At 41.7% G+C, this 21,006-nt stretch overlaps 1 protein-coding gene across 1 annotated transcript in view; it reads left to right on the top strand.

The window, feature by feature from the left end:
• The window catches only part of brinp2 (bone morphogenetic protein/retinoic acid inducible neural-specific 2), a 120,035-nt gene that overhangs the window by 35,843 nt on the left and 63,186 nt on the right, over nt 1-21,006 (top strand). The window contains exons 2-3 of the mRNA XM_041949501.1: nt 5,291-5,481; nt 9,663-9,844. Of these exons, the coding sequence (XP_041805435.1) occupies nt 5,291-5,481; nt 9,663-9,844 (373 nt within the window). The remainder of the gene's footprint in view (nt 1-5,290; nt 5,482-9,662; nt 9,845-21,006) is intronic.

Below are 21,006 nucleotides of genomic sequence, written 5' to 3'. Positions count from 1 at the left end.
CCCTTGCCCTTCAAAAAGTCTGTGCACGCCACTGTTACTCGATCTGTTCAATCTACTTGAACTCTTGTAATGTAGATTTTTACATTTTATAAATGTATTTCCAAGCATTTTTTTGCACTCTTCTTGTACAAAATTTGTATTGCAAAATCTTGCATCATGGCAATGTAACATTTCACCACGTGTTATAGTTGTATAATAAAGTGTGTGAGAAATAAACACTAATTGATTGAAATCATGAGTTTATATTTGGGAAATTTCAGCTAGCACTGTTATGGTGAGCCTTCACGGACTTAATGCAACTGGTCCTACAGTTGGTGGGAGCAGCAACTGAAATCTGTAACCTTATGAGTATTAAAGGGGCACTGCTGTGGTTTTCCAGATCAAGACCAGCTTACTGGTAATCCTGTGACAGGAGTTCTGTTCTTGGTCCCTGGCAGGAGCTTTCTTTTTTCGACTTCACGTGGAGAAATCATGCATTAACAAGAACAAAATTCGAGGGTATGTTTCTATAAAAACACAAATTAGAGCACATCAACCGTTGTTTATTCAGACAATTGTGTCAGTGCACCGTGCTCACTCACTAAACAGTAATAGAAAAAGCGGATCTGAAGTGTTATGCTATCTCCAGGGAATCTGCTAGCTTATGAATCTCATAATATCCTTCTGTGGAAATTCTGCATAAGGACAATGCTGAAATATGTCTCTGGGTGGCAACACTGTGATCTACACAAATCTTGTTCTTCTGCTTCAGAGGAAAATGGTTTGCAAGAAAAAAGTGTTTAACTTTGAAGGAAACGTCTGGTGCTGTTTCATGCGTTCGCCTAAAGTGACTGTAAAAAGTGTTTTAGGGAGGAACAGCGCTGAAAGAGAGCGCTGAGGCTTGAGAAAACAACTTGTGTGACGTCTCAAATGTTTTGCACAGACGCTGAGCCCCAGTTTGCTCCCCAAACTCGTGCAAGTCAGTGCAGTCCAGTCCCAAGCCCGGATGAATGGGCAGCGCAGCGCCGAGATGGGCACCTAGCAAATCAAACACGTGGATCGTGGAAATCGATCTCTGAGCCGGGTTGGGCGGCGCCCAGTTTGCCAGCAAGATGGAAATAGATGAAAATCCTGCCAAACTCTTTTTCATTGACATAGTCATAGTAAAATGATCAGTATGAGCTTCAGAAAAGTGTTTTTTTCCTGCACAGCCATTGTATCTATTCCATAGATTACAACAGATTTCCCTGCTATTGTGTCCAACATGTGTAGTGTGAATAAAGGCATTTTGAAAAACAAGCATGCGCTACGTTTGCAGCCGTGTGAAGGATAATGCATCAAGAACAAAGAGCCACTGCTACACATAGCGAGACGTTAGAGATGATGGACTTATCTGCCTGAATAGAGTGAGATTTCCTGGAAAGACTGTAATGGAAGGCTACATTCTATATCCAGATAAAAGAAAAGAGCATTACAGCGCAGATAGAGTATGTGCCCCTGAAAAACATTACAATAATTACTCATGTGGCAGGAGTGGGTGTTCAGAGGGTTTTCATAAGACAGTGATGTTCACCCTCTACATGAGTGGGTATATTAAAACACCCAATAAACAAAGCTAAAAAGGACGGGGTGCATGTAACAGAGGGAGCACAACACATCAGTGTTTGATCGCGCAAATATTTGTTTATTTCAGGATCATTTATATAGTTTTTCAGATTCATATTTTCATACATAGAGTTACATAGAACGATTTTGAGTTATATATTACAACCTTCATTTTTCACATTTTGATAACAATGCTTGGTTTAAGCACATTGGGAGATACTCCTTTATTGTTGCTGAGGATTCAGTCCACTAAACACACTGGACAACAGTATCATAGCGTTGCAGGTCTTCATTATTAACCCTGGGCATAAGACACAGGTGGAGAGCCATCCTACTCTGGCCTCTACAATGAGACAGGATTACTGCATCACTGCATGTCATAATAAAAGAGGAAGACGCTGGAATCCTGATTTACTTGCAGAAATAAGGTGAATTAGTTTCCAGCTAAGGGCGAGTGTGGTCTCTTACAGCACGGAAGTAGCATGATGAAAATTACCGGAATGATCCATTTATATGCAGAAGAGGTGAAGCCTCAGGACCTTAACTGCAAACACACGGCTGGAGCCTGCTGTCACTCCCAAACTGACTGCTCTTATTACATGGAGTAATGTTAACTAATAACTCATTGATCAGTCTGTCAAGCTATTTTTTTTAGCAAACAGCTGTAGTTTGCTTGTGATAATGTAAACTGTGGGTAGATACAGGATTTTAATTCCAGGCTTATTGAGGGCTCTCCCCATGTTGGCTCCCTGGCTACGTAGTTCCACTATTTCTTGACAACACTACTCCTTAACTTGTCATAATTTAAGTATGTTTTGATGTTTCTGTACTTTCATTTCAGTCAAATTTTGTATGCAGGGCTTCAACCTGTAACAGCATTATTTTTACATAGTGTTATTACTGCATGTATAATGAATCTGAGTACTCTTTTCAGCTCTGGTCTTGGTCAAAACTCTTTCTTTTCCTTAGCAATAATAATTAAAATAGATATTTACAATATGCGAGATGATATGAATAAATTAATGGCTCCTCATTGCAGAGGAGTGAGCACATAGGCGCTGAGAAAGCAAAAGGAGCTCTTCTTGTGTTTTCAGTCTATTTATCTTTTTTTATTTTTGGACACATTTTGCTCGCAGCTCCAAACTGTGCCCTCACACTCAGCTTCCCTGAGTTGCCCCGCTTTCATAAAAGAACAATGTGGCCAGAGTTAATGATAGCTTCTAGAAATTGTACTGTGACTGTGGCCAAGCTACAGACATTAATTGGTGCATTATGTGAGAATGAACCTCCTAATGAAGCAGTAGTTTGACCAGATGCTCCTGGGGCCATTCCTTCAGAGGAGAGCTTTGTCATGGGCTCTGCTAAATCTGAGCTTCCCTTTGAAGACTAATATGCAACGCAGCAACTACAAACTAATTATAGCCGGTTGCTGTCTGTGCCACGGTGCCATCTGAATGACCCTAAGCGTATGGATTGTGTACTATTAAGGGGAATGGTCTGTTGTATTTGTCCCAGTGTAGTCACAATGCTGTCAACAGCATAATTACAGTACCGCCTTGTCTGTAATAGTAAACCATTGACCGCAAAAAGGGACTGTAAGAGCAGCCGGTGGGAAACTGAGACAGTGATAGAGTGTATGTACCTCCCTCTGTGTGTGTTCCTGAGTGTGTGTGTGTGTGTGTTTGTGTACTCATAGGAAAACAGCGCGTCACCGCCGGTGTTTTGTTCAGACAGAATGCATACATAACGTGCTAATATTCAACGCCTCTTGTTTTGCCAGCAGATTTATGCAGATGTGTTGGATCTGTGCTTTTCCGCTGGTATTTGCATAAGCTTCACATACCTTCGCCTGTGGCAGGACTGAAGTGATGAAATGATTATCAGCTACTCGAAATGGACGTTTTTTTCCAGACCCACGTCTCTCTCTGTCACTGTGTCCTGTTGACCAGACGGATGCAGCTCTCTGCTGCTGCCTGACATTCGTCTGGACAGCTAACGAGCCGGCTGCAAGAGAAGTCGAGTTATTCAAAGTATCACACACTGTGACCAGGAACAGCTATAGGTCACAGACTGGAAGCAGATGATTTATAGTTTTCTTAAAACTGCCAAAACGTCCATTAAATCATCCCACCAAGTATGTTGTGTGTATTCGGTCTTGGTATATCTTCTTCCTCTGTGCCATGAAGCTCCAGTGTTGCACTCTTGCACTGGCTCACATGTTCCTTCATCACCTGCATGAACTCTGCAGGTTATCTTTGGATTATTTTGAGGCAAGATCATGCACATTGCTACTGCCATAAATACTTTGTGGAGCAACAAATCTGCAACTAAAACAATCCAAATCTGAGATTTACTTATGCACGAGTCTTAGTTTTATTTAAAACTGCAGTGGAATCTATTTCTATTGGAAATTGCTAAGTTTTTTTAAAAAAGAAAACATATATTTGGCATCATTAGTAGAACTCAAATGGACTGAGAGCCACACACAAGATAGGGAAGTTGGCAAATATTGACAGATGAAATAACACATTGCTGGTTTTCATGAGATTTGTTAACATGAAGTAGAGTAATTAAAATACACACAATCATTCCAGCCTTATCTTTTTAAGTTTAATATTTTTCTCTCTCTCAGTGTTGAAGCCCTTTCTGTCTCTAATCCTGTGTGTTTGTTATGGTGAACATTGAGTCTGGACCAAAACATGGCTTAAAAAAAGCAGTCAGGGGAGAGGAGGGCGCTAATTTTACAGCACAGGCGAAGCTAAGCTTTTGGCACTGTCCCGTAACAGCAGCTAAAGGCTGGTGGAAAAAAAATCACTTCCAGGTGGATCTTCTTCAAGAAAGTAAAATATTTAACAACAGTTACCAAGAAAGAACATATTTCCATATTATACACTTCATGCATTGGATTGCTATCAGGTATGAAAAAATCAAAGTGTAGATGACACCAACTGCCTCAGTTCTTCTTCCTCTGGTGTTTTTGGCAGTTACCAAAAGGCTTCAGGTGTTTTACCCGCCCCTCCTGGATGGAGATCCTGATTAGCACGTAAAACCAAGACAGAGTGCTGTCAGATTTGTGATGTGGCTAAAAGAGACGCGTGTACTCAATGTGACTAAGAATTCAACAGGGCATGAGTCAGTTACTCAAGTTGTGAACTATTCTACTTATTTATACAAAATCTAATCAACAAACAAATCCTGATGTGTTGTCATAGATTAGGCCACCCAGCAGTATATGAAGTAATTTAAACTGGTCCTACCTTCACAGACTGCAACATTACAGTGATTTAGAATTAGTACATCCAAAATTATAATGCAGTAATATATACTGTATTACTGCGGCATGGGTCATGATGAGTACTTTTACTGTTGGTACTTTACTCACATTTTGATGTTAATGCTGCTGTACTTTTAAGTAACATTTTGAATGCAGGGCTGTTACATGTAACAGAGTATTTCTAAACTGGTATCGCTGCTTGTACCCAGATGGAAGCTCTGAATCTGCCTTCCCTCTGTCAATTTGTTTGAGTTTCAATCAGTTTGATATGCTCAAGTTGCACCTTTAACCTCTCTTTTATTCTGGCTCGCTCAAGTGCCTTTTCAGCCTCTTTTGTGTTGAATGTGTCCGTATGTAATTTTATGCTCTCCGTCTCGAATGCATAGTCGTAGTCAAGTGTGCATTCACCTTTTAATGTATTCATAATTTCAGGGAGTTCAGCCACTGGAAGGTGAACAGCCTGGCAACGGAGAAGAGAGATTTCTTCAGAGCTCCGTTGCCCTTAGCACCAGAGTTCCTACGCAACCTGCGGTTACTGGGGCGACGGCCAACCCTGCAGCAAATCAACGAAAACCTCATCAAGAAGTACGGGACCCACTTCCTGGTGTCTGCTACCTTGGGAGGTAAGGAAGGGCTGCCGGTGACACACTCACCTTTATTCCTGGGTTAGTGAAGTGTTGGGACAGACCAAAAATAGAGCTACTCGTTTCAGGTCTCAGAGGGACTCACAGCAAAATACCCGGAGCCTGCATTAGTGTAGAGCTGCAGGAGTGTAGGATCTGTGTACCGGCTGCTGTGCTCGAGTTAAAATGTCAAGCGAAAAGCAGAAGTGGCAACAACACCACACCTTGCACCTGCGGCATTCGAGCGAGGCTGTTTTCCTCAGTAATTTCCCACTCATCCATCCCTCTGATGAACATTGCACACAGCTGCAAGAGCATTACGAGGCAGAATAGGGATTACATTGACCCGTTTCGGCGTTATGTCTCTCTCTATCGGTTTTCTTTTTAACCTCGATCTCCGACGAGGGAAGGGACTCACAAAACAGCCGCATCGATCGCGGGCGCCTCCCAAATCGAGCCTGCGACCTCGCGATATTGATACACTGCTGATGCCGGTTATCACATACACTCACAGCCCAGATATATGAGTACATTTTTACAGTTGGCAGTTTTTTATGAAGGGACTTGTAGAAAATTGATAGTGAGTATAAACATTCCTGCATCCATTTCATCAGAGGCAGGGGGAGATTTACGAAGGCAGCGCGCTCAGATCAGTCAAACCCCGTAATATACAGTGAACGTATAAAATAGTAGGAGATACTTACTCACTTATAAGAGATATAATGGACTTTAAATTATGACAAAACGCTATCGTTTGAAACCGACGGTGCCCATACATCTTCTAAAGCAGGCCACGCTGGCTGCCGCCCTTTCACACGCTATTCACGTGGAGGACAAATGCTGTTTTCCACACACACACACACACACACACTCCTAGCCATCTCTTTGCTATTTTTTAGCGGTGTGTTTGGTTTGCATCCACAGACACCTAACTTTGGTGCCTCTTATCACTGGATGTATGCACTGGAGCACCAGCGTGGGAGACAGAGCAGAGATGAATTCAGTGGCAGACTGATAGTTCGACTCTATGTGTAATTAACAGCCTCAGCTAAATGGGCTGAGCCAGTCTGCATACTGATTAGACTGTGGCTGAGCGAATGCACACATTTTTCCCTTTGTTGTGCCACTGTTTTCATCTGTGTCTGTCTTGTTTTTCATGGCTGTGTCGCCAGCCACGGTCACTTTGAGCTGTGAAAATGTTGGTTAGGCTGAAATATATAAATTCTTAATGACTCTCACACTTATGGGCTGTGAAATTCACCTGACAAATGTAAAGAATCAATCAGGATTGAGCTAGTATTGAGGAAGCCAAGCAAAGATCTTATTTCTAATGTTGATTTTTGCTGTTGGTCACTTCAGAGGCTGTGTGTGAAATCACTCCTGGTATTATAAACAGTCCTCCTCAGTGTCTGTTATACAGGGAGCAGTGACTGACCCTGCATTGTGCGTATCGAGGAAGGTTTTAACTGTAATTTGTCTGTATTGATCTGTGGCAGTAAACAAAATAGAGTTTAGGAATCCATCTTTTAAGCAGCAGTGGCACTTAAAAGTGTGGCCTGTCGTGAGTCACGACTTTCCATACAGTCGAATTGTTTCTCTGATATGACGTCACGTGGTGCTGTCAAGGTGTGATTTACTGTGCAACTGTGATGCTGTGGTTTTATTGGATGAATCACACAAAGAAAGATGTTTCATGCATGAATTGGTTTAGCAAGAAAATCACATTGAAGAAATAATGTGAATCTTTCATAAGGAGAACAATGTAACAGGTGCAGCAGCCTCTCACAAAATCTAAATTTAAAAAAGTTATCAATCTGTCCCCGAATTCTACCCGACAGCATTGTTGAAATGAAATGAATACAGTGACAATATTTCCATAATGTGAAATAAGAAGAAAGGCAGGATTGTGAGAAGGTGAGAAGGATGACAGCCCTTTTGAAGGGGACTTTGCAGTGAGAGTGTGCGCTACAGGCTGAGGACGCATGAGAAAGAGCTGCTGTCAGGAATATGGACGGTTTGAAGCAGTCTGTAGAGAAGTCAGAAGATGTGGAGATGAGGAAAGGACAAATGCTCCATGGAGTGCAAAGAAGATGAAGCGAGCGAAGTGCAAGCAAAGTGCCTGCACTGTGAGGGAAGTCATCATGCAGGCTCATCAGAGAGTCCAAAACAAGTGAGGAAGTAAAGGAGGATGAGATCAGAGCAGAAAAGGGTTGAATGACTCTTTAGCAAAACAAGCAAGAAGACCTGTAGGAAACTTCAACAGCACTGGTGAACCTACTGCACACTTGATGATATACAGACCTGATCAAAATCTTAAGACCAGTTGAAAATTAGCTAGAATTTACCTTTTGCACATTTGGATCTGAATGAGGTTTTAAGTAGAGCTACATATGCAAAAGCAAGAAGGGGGAGTGTGACAAAAAGCACTTTGAAAAAGTAATTTATTGAAAACAACAAGTAAACTGAAATAGGCTGTTTATCAGCTGATCCACAGTTTAAGACCACAGGCTATAAAAGTCAAAATCTGCTCAAAATTCTCATTTTCTGTCAGGCGTTCACACGGTCATGCCCTCCTGATGGCTAAAGCTAAGAAGCTTTCTCTTCTTGAACGTGGTCGGATTGTCCAGCTGCATAAGCAAGGCCTCTCGCAGCGTGTCGTTGCTGCAGAGGTTGGACGCAGTTGCAGCGGGCATCCCTCATGACCGAGGGTCCTCGTCTGTGTGGTAACAGCTGGGTTTTTCAACAGGACGACGCTGCAGTTCACGATGCTCGCTTGACGAAGGACTTCTTCAGGGAGAATGACATCACTCTTTCGGACAATCCTGCATGTTCCCCTGATTTAAATCCCATAGAGAACATTTGGGGATGGATGGCAAGGGAAGTTTATATAAATGGCCGTCAGTTCCAGAGAGTTGATGCCCTTCGTGAAGCCATCTTCACCACTTGGACCAATGTTTCCAGTAGCTTCCTGGAAACACTCGCATCAAGCATACCCAAACAAATTTTTGAAGTGGTTAACAAGAGCGGTGGAGCTACTCATCACTGAGTCCTGCTGAGAATTTTTTTTCTGGTTTGGAGTTTTTTGTAATTTTTTTGAGCCTGTGATCTTAAACTTTTGATCAGCTGATAAACAGCCTATTTCAGTTTACTAGTTGTTTTCAATAAATTACTTTTTCAAAGTGCTTTTTGTCACACTCCCCCTTCTTGCTTTTGCATATTGTAGCTCTACTTAAAACCTCATTGAAATATAAATGTGCAAAAGGTAAATTCTAGTTATTTTTCAACTGGTCTTAAGATTTTGATCACGTCTGTATTATTGATTTGGATTTCATAAGATATTTCTTAGCCCTCTAGGCTAAGGCTTCATGCTGTGGTCCCATTGTGTTTCCAGCTAATAAGTCTCACATACAGTCATCTGCAAGCTTTTTATTTGCATAAAAAAAATTCGGGCAGGAAAAAGCCTTCAGTACGTTCGAACTTCTGTTACTCAATGCGAGTAGCACTCACAGTGATTCTGACTGCTGGGGATAAAACTCCAGAGAGTTACATTTCGGAAGAGACCATGCATGTACTCCAAATGGTTCAAGAACAGCTGTCGACTTACTTTGGTTATGCTTTGGATACAGGAATGAGAAGAGGGTTTGAAAAAAAAACTATTTCATGAGAAACTCATCAGTGTAAAAAAGAAAAGAAAAAAGAAATCACATTCTGGTCAGAAATCCTCATCAATTATTACAGAGAGACAGAAGCATGTTAAATGGTATGTGACCAAAACAGCTCATTTTGGTTGAGACTTTAGTGTTAATCGTTCTATAATTGTCTGATGAAAGGGAGCGAAGCAAGAGCAAATGCATTATCTGCATCACAGCAGACAAACCACAAAACCACAGTGAGACAGTGAAGCCCTGCCAAAGAAATGTCAGAATATGACTCGAGGATAACGTCAGCCTTGCTCTGCTATAGTGGAATGTTGTAATATAGATGGCCCTTCAGTCATTTTCCCTCCGTAAGGACCTTAAAGTGAGGATTTCATATTTTATTCAATAAGATTAAAAAATAAATTAGTAGTTTTTAGTTTTGCTTTTTTTTTTTCAAGAAAATACACTGTAAGAAAATTAAAAAAAAAGAGTTTAGGTGACTTAAAAACTGACTCCATTCATTGATTGATTATTTATCCACAGGAGAGGAGTCTTTGACCATTTTCCTGGACAAGCAGAAGCTGAACAAGAAGTCGGAGGGTAACAGCAACAGCTCAGTGGTGTCTCTGGAGCTACTCCATCAGCTGGCCGCTTCCTACTTCACAGATCGAGAGAGCACCCTAAGGCGACTGCACCACCTCCAGATCGCCACCTCCGCTATCAAGGTACCGTGCACATGCACGCGGCGGGTGACTCAGCCTGCTTACAGTACATATCCACCTGCATGTGCTTTGCTTTCAGGCAGTGCCGGAAAATGTCTTTCTCAGTCTATAGCAGGGATGCAAATGCGCTGTTTATTTGCTATATGTAGAGTCGAGTTTGTAGTTCTCCAGCTCCACAAACAACCACCCATCAAGGTAGACATGCAAACATTAGCGCTCCTATAAAGCTGTCCCTCTGGGATATATGACTCCGCGCTGCACCTGTAACAAATAGTTCTGCTTGCTCTCAAGGTATGCACACAATCTTTTTTAAAGATTATTTTCAAGGTGCATCATTCCTCAAAGGATACGGGAGAGACGAGGGGGAGCTTGCAAGGGCATTTTTTAAAAAATGGCAGACTGGATTAAAACCACAGCGTATGCACCGTAGCCCGCAGAGACACTAAAGCATGGCAAATGTCAAGCTTCTTTAAGGTCCCAGTGGGGAAAGTGTATTTATGCATACTGTACTCTACTGTATGCCATCTGGACTCGGCTACACACTCGTGTGTGCTCTCCTGTAGGTGTATGCGCACTTGTATCTCATGAGGGTTAAAACACCTGGCAATTATCATCATTTGGGCAAAAAGCAGTTTGATTACAGCACAAAGTGGCTCTGACTGCACAGTTTGAAGTGGTTTTAGACCTTTTTTCTAACACATAAGCCAGTTCTTTGGTTCACTCAGCACTCGACTTGCCTCGACATGGTGAATCGTCACTCACCCAGAATCCCCCATCAGGCTTTAATGATGAACTCTTTTCATCATTAATTGCAAAGGGGAGCAGTTTTGTTGAAAATCCAGTGAAAGAAAACAGAAAAAATAAATCCTATTAACTCCTCCGCCTGGTTTTACCTTGTATAAATCCCTTTTCTTTTTTCCCCCTGGTAACTGGAAGCAAAGCAATACCAAGCCATACATTTTCCACATCGGAACAGACTCTGCTGCCTCTCATGCGGTGACAGCAGGTGTGTGGGTGGGTGGACTGTGCTTTCATGCTTCAACTTAAATAGCAAAGCAGACTGAAATGAGTAATTGCTAAGTGTCAACTTTTGCGTGCACCTTGGATAAGGTGGCTCGTTTCCAAGCGCCGTTGCTGAAAACGCGGCATTTGGCACAGCCGTGGTACGCAGAGGTGCGACTGACCATTTTTGTTGCCAAGAGACACTTTAAAAGGGACACTGAAGCGCTTGATTAGTCAAATATGTAATTTCCCACAAAGCCTTGAATGGTTGCGTATGAGAGACAGCGAACACAAAGGTGTCCTTTAACCTAAAGAGAAAAGTTTGATTAAAATGAGAACATGAAATTGGATTTTAAGGGCTGAAAAAAAAAAATCTTGCACATTTTCATAGCATATTATCTACAGGGAATGTAGCCTGTACTCAGAGTCTGAAAGAAAGAGACAGAAATATAGATAACCTCTGCATCCTCAGAGCAGCACAGTTTTTTTTTCATCTTTATTGACAGGCTTCAACACTGCAAACCAGCACTTTAATATATAGGCAAGAACAACACACGAGTTTCCTTGCTCACTGTGAGTGCTGCATCTCGGGCCGCATAAACACATTATCTGCTCAGCCTGAATGAATTAAATCTTGCTCATTTTGGTTTATTTGCCTCTCTGTGGGGAGCAGCTAATGAGTGACTGCCCGGCTAAAATAGTCTGTTATCTTTTTGCAAAGTTAGCAGTTGGAGATGAGTAAATGGTGACCGTTAAGATCTGTTTTCAGCGTCAGTTATTCTGTTTTCTCTCCACCCAGTGATATTCTGTGAAATACACACTGTAGAGATTTAGCTGCACGCTGCGTCTCATGCCTTAAACAGCATGTCTTCAGTCAAAATCCTTCAAATTCGTCAGATTCTGCAGTCCGGTCTGAGTGGAGCTTTCCACAGCGATGCATAATTATGTTTGATATTGATGGAATTTAAGCAGAATTCAAAAGCTGCAAAACATTTGATATGAAAAGCCATATTCAAAGCAGTGGAAATAGGGATATCCTTGAAGTAAAAGCTGTTTTATTATACAATTTGAATTGATTTGATTTCAAATTGAACTCAAATGATAAAATAATAATAAATCTAGTCGAGTTAGAGATGAAACTGGGCAGTTTTTGTTCAGCATTTGCACTTCACAAGTAATAAATCAGGGGGATCCTGCATTATTATGTAATCTTGGGGCCTTGTCTTGTGAAGGGGCCCTGCGACCAATCGAGTTTTAGCATTTAGTTAAAGAGCAACTTGACAGCAGCTGAAAATGTTTTTGTAGTTAAACCTCCAGGGTGTCTCAAAAGAATTTAAAAAAAAGAAACTGGACTACATCTTTGCTTTAGAAACAAAAAGTACAAAAAGTTTTTTTTTTTTTTAATTACACCGACTACACACAAAGTTACTTCTGCAGTCAAGAGCCAGGACACTGCAAGATGGAAAAATCCAAGGTGCTCTCATGTCTGAGCTTTTGTGCCGCTGAAGCGTCTGTGTTGGGCCTTTCTATCGCACTCAGGACTCAGAGTGCCTTGGATTTTTTGCTTCTTGCTTGCATATGCTCTGGTGCAGTGTGACATCACTGTGTCAGTGTAGTCCACACCTCACCCCACCTCATCAGTGATGCCAGCGGACGGTTAGGCACTGCCCTTCAGTCAGGTGTCAAGTCACTTGTCAAGGGATACGCGCCGTGAGCTCAATATGCTGTAAACAAAGAGCTGTGTTCCATCAGACTTCCACAAACTCACTGACACAAACAGAAAACCTGCGGCGACGGTGAGATTACCATCCGACTGAAGCAGCCAGCTGTCCCGGGGTCACACACCCTTCGAGGCCGCAGATTGTCTTCGTAACAGTTATTTGGCAATTTGATGAATTTTATCTGGCAACAAGCACCACAGGTTTTCTTTTCTCTTCAGGGCTTGGCCCCGATTAGTAAATAACAAGTTACATTTAAAGATTAATGGACGATGTATTGAACACGTTTCAGAAGTAAAATATCTCGATCTCATGTTAGATCCACATGTAATGTTAGAAAAGCAAGTTAAAATGGGGAGAAAGTTTGCAAAACCAAGCTTCCATATATTGTGACTGGTTAGAGACTATTAACCATCTATGTTATTATAGCTTTATGCGATCAATGATCTTCTCACGTTTAAGTTACTGTCGGTTACAAGCAGCTTATTCAACAGTCAGGCCTCTTGAGATGATACACACAGTAGTTGTGCTATACATATTTTGGACAGGATGTTCTCACTGCCACTACACTATCATTTCTTAAGAAATTAAATGTTGTATGTTGTATGTAGCCCATCTAGAGACAGGCAGCTAGCTGAGGCTATCAATGCTGAAGTTTATGGCATTGCTTTATGCTATGTACTGGTCCCTGTACATATAAGAAGTTAGATAAAATAAAACCCAGTTTAAAAGGCCCTGTAGATTTAAAAGCTTTGACATTTCAGTTGATATTATATTTGGCACCTTCCCATCAAACAATTGTTTTGACTTGTAATTATACACCGAGATCAAATTTTGCCCAGCCATGGTGATGATTCAGTCAACTGAAAGTTTTTAGAGAACTCTTACTTTTAGAGAAAAAAACCTGAAGAACTCGAAAGTGTTACTCTGCAAAATGGCCCCTTCTGTGTGTTCCCATCAAGAAGTGTCAGGCCGGCCGTCAGGAGCACCGGGAGAACTCCTGGTGGGCAGCTCGCTCTGTGGGAGCAGCCCATTAAAGGTGTGGGCTGATTGTGGTGGGCTGGTCTGGAGTAAAAAAAAAAAAAAAAATGTCCAGGAGCATTTTTTTGTGCCAGTCCATCCCTGGAGAAAAGGGACATAAATTGGGAGAATTGCTCAAAAATGCATGATGGGATATTTCCACAAAAGCCACTCCGCTTTCCCCCCATCTCTGCTGCAGAGACTGAGTAACACCAACTGTCAGCAGCAGGGACACACCAATGACTCTCCCAAACTCTTTTAAAGGGTAGAAAGTCCTCCCATCCACCCACCTCATACATTTCCAGCAGTTTTGTGACGGGTAAAGCTTTGGTAAAGGCAACATTAATATGGGGAGAGCTAGATGCAGCGGCACAGCATAAGGCAGGGAGCCGAGGCGGCCCCAGAGGCATCTTGTGCCGACAAAGAAAGAAACAGAGTTATCACAGCCCGAGCTCAGGAGACTGAGGAAATCAGCTTAAATTACAATTCAAATGCTGCTGCTGTCAGGTGAAAACATTTCATCCCAACAAAGACTGAAGTGAAGAAAACCACATTTTGTGTTCAGTGAGCATACATGTATGGAATTCAGCGTGTCAGAGTAGTTTTTTGTTTTTTTGTTTTGGAAGTACAACAGCATTTTTGTTTATTTCTTGAACTTTAATATCAAAATAACCTCCTCAACAACAGTTTTCCATAGTTATGAATGTGAAATCATCCTGATGACTCAAACTGTGGGTGTACGAGTGGACCAAATACAACGTTTTTTCTTCACAATATGAAACAATATTAACATCCACTGTAAACCAGAGGCCATCCTGTGCTGGCATCACACCGGCCATGATGCCGTCAGTATTTTGATATGATATGTTATATCAGAAGTCATTACTACATTAAGACATGAGCCTCATGGATGACACTGCAGACAGACAGACAGACAGACATATATTCATGTGATCATTTATCTCAGACCACATCATCATCAAAATTAGATTTCGTTTTGATCTCTGTGACTCACCTGGGACTGCATGTTGCAGCGTTGTGACACGATCGCAGTGAAAAAGCCACGACTACTACTACTACTACTAATACTACTACTACTACTATAAGTACTCAAAACTGCCACTGTGGTCGTTACTGTGTGGGTATGTCAGACATTAAAAGGTTAGCCTAGAAAATAAGATCCTCCTAAAGGGTAAAGCTGGAACACACACACACACACACACACACACACACACACACACACACACACATCAGCTGAGTTTTTGACTTTTAAACTCCTCATAAATAATAAATAAAGATGCCTTTTTCCAAACTTTAGCTTTTATTGCTGCTTATTTAAGACATGAATTTTTAAATGTAATTGAGAAATATTACTTCATATTATAATCCACATTTTTGTCATTTATCACAAAAAACATGCTAACCATGTGCTACGTGTTTACGTGTTTCATTCTCATCAGCATTAACAGTGTAATATCATCTTCAAATAAAAACATCCAAAACATAAAAATGCACAAACGAACCTGATGGCCTATCCACTGCGACAGGAATAAAGCAGCTTTTCTCTGTGATGACTGGCAGGCAGGTAAATAGTCCTGTTCAGTAGCAATTGCAAACACCCAGGGATTTTGTACACCCGCCTACACACACACACACACACACACACACACACACACACACACACGCACACACAACAAACACACAGCTACTCCCACTTGGAGAAGAGCATCCTTTACATGTGTCTGCTAAATGAGGACCTCTGGCATGCGAGCCACCTGCTGCGCCGTGTTCCGCCAGATCAACTCATCACCCAAGAGGAAGCGACGCTGAGTGGGAAGCACTTGACCTGTGTCCATGTACGCCTCTGGGCTGCGTGTCGCCACAGCGCCGGATAGGAGGTGGGAGGGAAATACTTTATCTTTATCTCCAGCGATGAAGTGGAGGAACCTCAATCACATTTCCACTTTAGACTACAGTTTTCTTTTGACCAAAAAAGCCCCTCTGTATCATATCTGTGAAATCTGCTGTGTGGAAATGAGAGGAAACAGCTCTGTATGATGCGCAGGAAGACCGAGTATTTTTACCACAGCGCTGCGGTTTTCAAGAGCCAAAATCAGCAGGGAAACTGCAGTCAGACGCTTTACTCCTCCATAAAATCTAATCATCTTGTAGTGAAAACAACTTTGCACAAATGAATGTTTTTATTGACCAATAAACTATATACAGTGATAGAAAGATAATGTTAAAGCTCTAAAGCTTCACACACACACTGTTACTTGAATTTCCCATATGCCTCTGTGGTGTCAAAATCATATTTGATTATGTCATATAGCAGGAGAAACTACTTGCAGCTGGTTAATCTAGCAGCTAACATGGTCTGCCTCTCAATACCTATCTCAGTCATGTCTTAGTCACAAGCCCGTGTCCTATGACTGATGGCACATATCTTTAAACATGGGTCACAAATTATTTCAAATGAGTCAGTCATTTCCCGAAACAACTGGGCCCTGTGGCTTTTAACATGCACCACTCAAACAGGAGGAAATGCACTATTTTCAGCTGTTTGAGTATGTACAGCAGCATGTGGGACAAAATGTGTCTGCGTTTAAGGTAATGAAGGAGCACGTTTTAATGGACAACAATGGAGCACAGAGGAATAAGTTAAGTCAGGCTTTATAGCACATGCAATCCTTGTTAGTGACACGGCGCTCAGGCTCACTGAGGCTGGACTCAAAAGCAGAACTCAAAGACACTCTTGGAAATCAAAAAGGCTGGAGGCCGGTTTAATAACAAAAATGCTCAAGTACAAAAAATACAACAAATGGTGTAGGGTGGAAACGGTAACTGAAGGCGCTAAGGTTTCTCAAAATGCAAATGAAGAACAAAAGACTCTTGAATAACTAGGCAGGGAATGAATACAAGGTAGCAGCAAGACAGGACTGACGTGAACCAACGACTATTCAAGACGATCTGGCACAGGACAGGGGAAAACGCAGACAATACAAACACAAGGGAACGAGCAACAGGTGGAGACAATCAGGGCGGGGCAGACATTCAGACAGCTGGGAAACACACCAGGAAGTCAAGGGCCTGAAACGAGAGGAAAGTTAGGTTTCACAATAAAACAGGAAGTGCAAGACAACAACATGACGCCAGTGAACAAAACCTCAAACACGACAAGACTTGACAGGATCAGTTCACTGTTGGTTTGGGTCTTTACATGAGATTTGTTGACAATAAGGAACATGTACAGTTGTACACAGTGGCCACTTTATTAGGCAGACCTGTGCAGTCCACCGCAAGTTAATACAACAGCTCAGACACACGTTGCACATTGTTCGGGATGTGTGAATGCAATTCTGTGTGTGTTTCTGAAGTCATAGTTAAAATTGGTGTTGTAATGAATTATATTGAGAGGTGTTTAGAATAACAACATATATATATATATATATATATATATATATGTTGTTACCTTGTGTATTTTCATACACAACAAGGTGAGAATATTAGAAACTCTGAATTGGGACCATTGATGCATTGCTTTGCTGCAATAAAGACACAGTGAAAGATTACATTACCTGATATGGGAATGTCAAAAAAAGCTTCAAGGGTCATAAGAAAACACACACTACTCTGCCGCGTTTGAATAATGCACATTGTCGAACAAACATTAAAAACAAAATGGTCCAGGTTGAACAATCCACTCAGTGAAGGGCTCTTGAGAGTTTTCAACAAAGGCAGTCGGGGGTGGCAGCTCTCAGGTGGATTATCACTGAAGTTCCTCACATGCGTTACAAACAAGCCCAGTGTGTATTCAGCGGAAACAGGGCAGAAATCTGTCGGATCTGAAGCTTTCATAGCTTCTGCAAACAAAGCAGAGTGCTGGCTATTAGAATATGAATTATGATATAAATTAATCATAAGCAATAGAGAGAAACAGATATTAGGTAATAACTGAAAACTAAACATGAAATTTTTGCATTAAAGTGATTCTTTCTAAATGTGTGGTTTGTTTTGAGTGTCAAACTGTTGCTCTCTGCTGCCTTGAAGAGTGGCTGTGAAACATTAGTGTTCTAGTCTTTCATGGAGATGACTGTGGTCTGCTTCAACTTAAGTTTTCACTTTAGAAAACAAGGATGAAAACTTCACAAACTTCGTGCTCCTCACAGCATGTGGAGCTGCAGACATTCAGTCCATAAGCATCTCTGGTTCGTGTCATGACTTTCCCCCCAAAGCTTCAGCATCATTCTGTTGCTGCTAGAGGTGGGAGTAAAGTGACACATGTGCAAGTCACAAGTCCCAAGTCACTGTGCTGAGGATCAAACCACAACTCAAGTCATAACAAATTCTGATGAGCTGTCCCAGTTTCCACATTTGAATTAGTTAAAAGACAGCAAGCGGCCGTGAAAAAAAGTTTTATTTTCAGCATGAACAAAACCTGATGCAGCCTGCTGGCATCTTATCAAGCTTACTGAGGTTTGACATGTGGCAATCAATAACACGAGACTTGCACATGGCAGTAACATTCACCATGGCAACTTACTCATGCTAGTTACTTCTCCTATAAACCAACAAACACAACAAACCGTAATAACAGTGGTGTAATGTAACTAAGTACTTTAGAAATTTTCTTTACATGTCAATGCTCTGGCAAAAAATGAAAACATCCTGTGTCCATGCTCTGTGAGAAATCCATCCAATCATTTCATTCAGCCCAAATGAAATGATTCAGCGGAGAAGTGGATCACATTACCAGCTTGAGGAGCCATGAGCGAGGATACATTAGAGCAGCCTTCAAGTCTTTTAGCCACTGACACGCCCCCTTATTAAATATCAGTTATTGATTGGATGCTGCAGCTGATTGGACTGATCTGATCTTTCCTCCATTAATCTTCATTACAGATACAAGTTAGAGAGGGTAGGAGAGTCTGTCAGTCTTCTCATATCATTTATCATCATTTACATTGAGTCACATGACGCTGACGAGCATCCAGCGTACCAAAGACACCATGCTCACAGTCTGGGTTAGTAAATAATGAACTCCCATTCAGAATATCAATATATCCAGATGTTACTCATGAATTAATAACACAAACACAGTCTGCCAGAGGAAACGGTTCCTGAGCCTCTGAGCAGGACACAGCACACAGGATAAATCCAGACTGCAGGTTGTTATTCATGTGCAGGTGTTTGTTAAACAGGTAACAGACCGCAGAGCGGAAACACCGCTGCTCTGATAACTGTGTTCTGGTACTGGTCTGAGAACATCCAGCTGTGATCGGCTGCAGCCGTCATCAGAACCGGACGCAGCGTTACGTCATGCTTCAGAGGAAAGGACGCCTCGTTTCTCCTCTCTTGTCTTCTCACATGGTTTCCTGTATCTTTCCATGCATCCTTGCTGGGAGGGACCAAGACGCAAGGACAACTTTTAAGTGAGGGAAATGTGGATGCAATTTAAGAGGCTTGGGATATACCCTATAATGCAGTATGAGCACACGCTGACAACAAGGTGCGGAGAAGATAGGATTTCTGCACAGCTGTAACAGTACTGATAGCAAAGTGATTGCAACAGAGCGTTCACACAACTCAATGCAGAGAAAGAGATACAAAGACTAAATTCACACCTGTAACCGCTACGTCATTACCATGCAGCTAGCAGTTAGCTAGTGACATGGCTGCACAGTCTGATTGGTTGAATGACTGTCTTTTACATTAATGATATGTCTTCTTGATAAAATGTATAATTGCTTCAATTGCTGTAGTGCTCCAAACTCCACAGCAATGAAATCACAACCTTGTTGCTCAAGATAATCCTCACACCTTGCAGCAATAGTGTGCATCTACTCGTGGATTTTTTTTTTTTTTGTGCCGATGCGTCTTTACATTACCTTGCAAACACCTGAAACATATCTGCGCCTGTCAGCGTCCACTTCCTAAGCGACACGAGTTGAACAGAGAACTGACTGACTACAACAAGATAAATGTGATGCAAGTCTTTTTTGTCATTATTAAAGCAGAGATTATCTGTGCCCACAACTGCGGCTTAAACAAGCCAAAGCGGCCTCTTCCACTAATCTCCCTTTGCTTCTCATCTTTATCTTTTGCTAATCTCCAACTACTTCTCATTGACGATTGTGTTTTGTAAGATATTTGAGATGTTTATCTTATGTAGCCTTGAAGGCTAGCTTCCATTCCTTTTTCTAATAGATGCTATCTGAGCGCGAGGCAGAGTGTGACGATGTGAGGAACGAGGCTATTTTAGGGACGGCAAGTTCGCACAGGCTGCATCATTTGCCAAATAGCGTGATTTAGCTGGAGAATGGCGTCCTATCCATCTTCTTACTCTAATTGTGCCATCTGAACACTCAGTGTGGAAATTAGCTATTTGTTCTATCCTTGCTCATTCCTTTTCTTTCTGCCTTTCCCTGGCTTTATTCCTCATCTACTTTTTGTGTCATGCTTGATCTTTATAGATTTCACTCTCTGGCACGTTTTCTCTCGTTATCTGCGTGACTTAAGCTCTCCGCCTCTTTGGTTCTCTCACTATTGTGTCCGCTCTTAGTTTTTTCCTCAATTACAGAGCATCTCACACAACACGCCAAGCAGGGTTTTGTTTTTGTGTCATATTTTCCATGACATGCATCTTAGAGGCACTAACATCCAGGTCAGATGCTACAGTGAACATTGCATTGACCTTGAAAGCAGAGGTTTCAGGGACATAAACTTGGTTTTATTGCTTCTTGTAAAATAAATTACACTTTCTAATTCCCACTAAGACACAGTATAACTGGACGGGAGGTTCACTTTTCTTTGTTCAAGACAAAATGGCAGAGTAAGCATGTATGAGAGACTGTGTGAGGAAGCTATAAAAATACAGCACAACACATCCAACAGACAAATACTTCACAGGGCAAACTGATGGAAGAGGAAAATACTCACAATCTGCTGTCTTAATCAGGTGAAGGTGAAAATGTGCTACTATTAGCACTTACATGTCATGTCACTGCCTCCTATACTGCACATTTATTATGCAAATATCACATGCACACATAGTACACAGTGAGAAAGAAGAAGAAAATAATGGCTGATGTGAAGTCGGAGAAAGCCTTCGCATCTTCAAAGGATGCTGTGTGGTCAGTTTAACCCGTGGTCAGGTCTGCTTCACCACCTGCAGCGAACCACACAGCAGGAAACAGATGTGAGGGTTGGTTAAACAAGACTGCATCAGTCGTTTCGTGTCTGTGATTTAGGAGCTGAGGCTACGCGCAACACTCTTTACAGCAGTTAACGTCGCCGTGACAACAACGTCTGTGAGTGATTGATGGGAATGATCTCCAGCTACACTGTGTATTCAACATCACTAATAGTGTACAATAGAAATAGATCAATAGATCAATAGAAAATGTATTTGAAAAACTGGACAAC

Source organism: Chelmon rostratus, chromosome 12 (assembly GCF_017976325.1).
Source record: "Chelmon rostratus isolate fCheRos1 chromosome 12, fCheRos1.pri, whole genome shotgun sequence".
NCBI lineage: Eukaryota > Metazoa > Chordata > Actinopteri > Chaetodontiformes > Chaetodontidae > Chelmon > Chelmon rostratus.
This window is presented reverse-complemented; position numbering and strand designations above follow the sequence as displayed.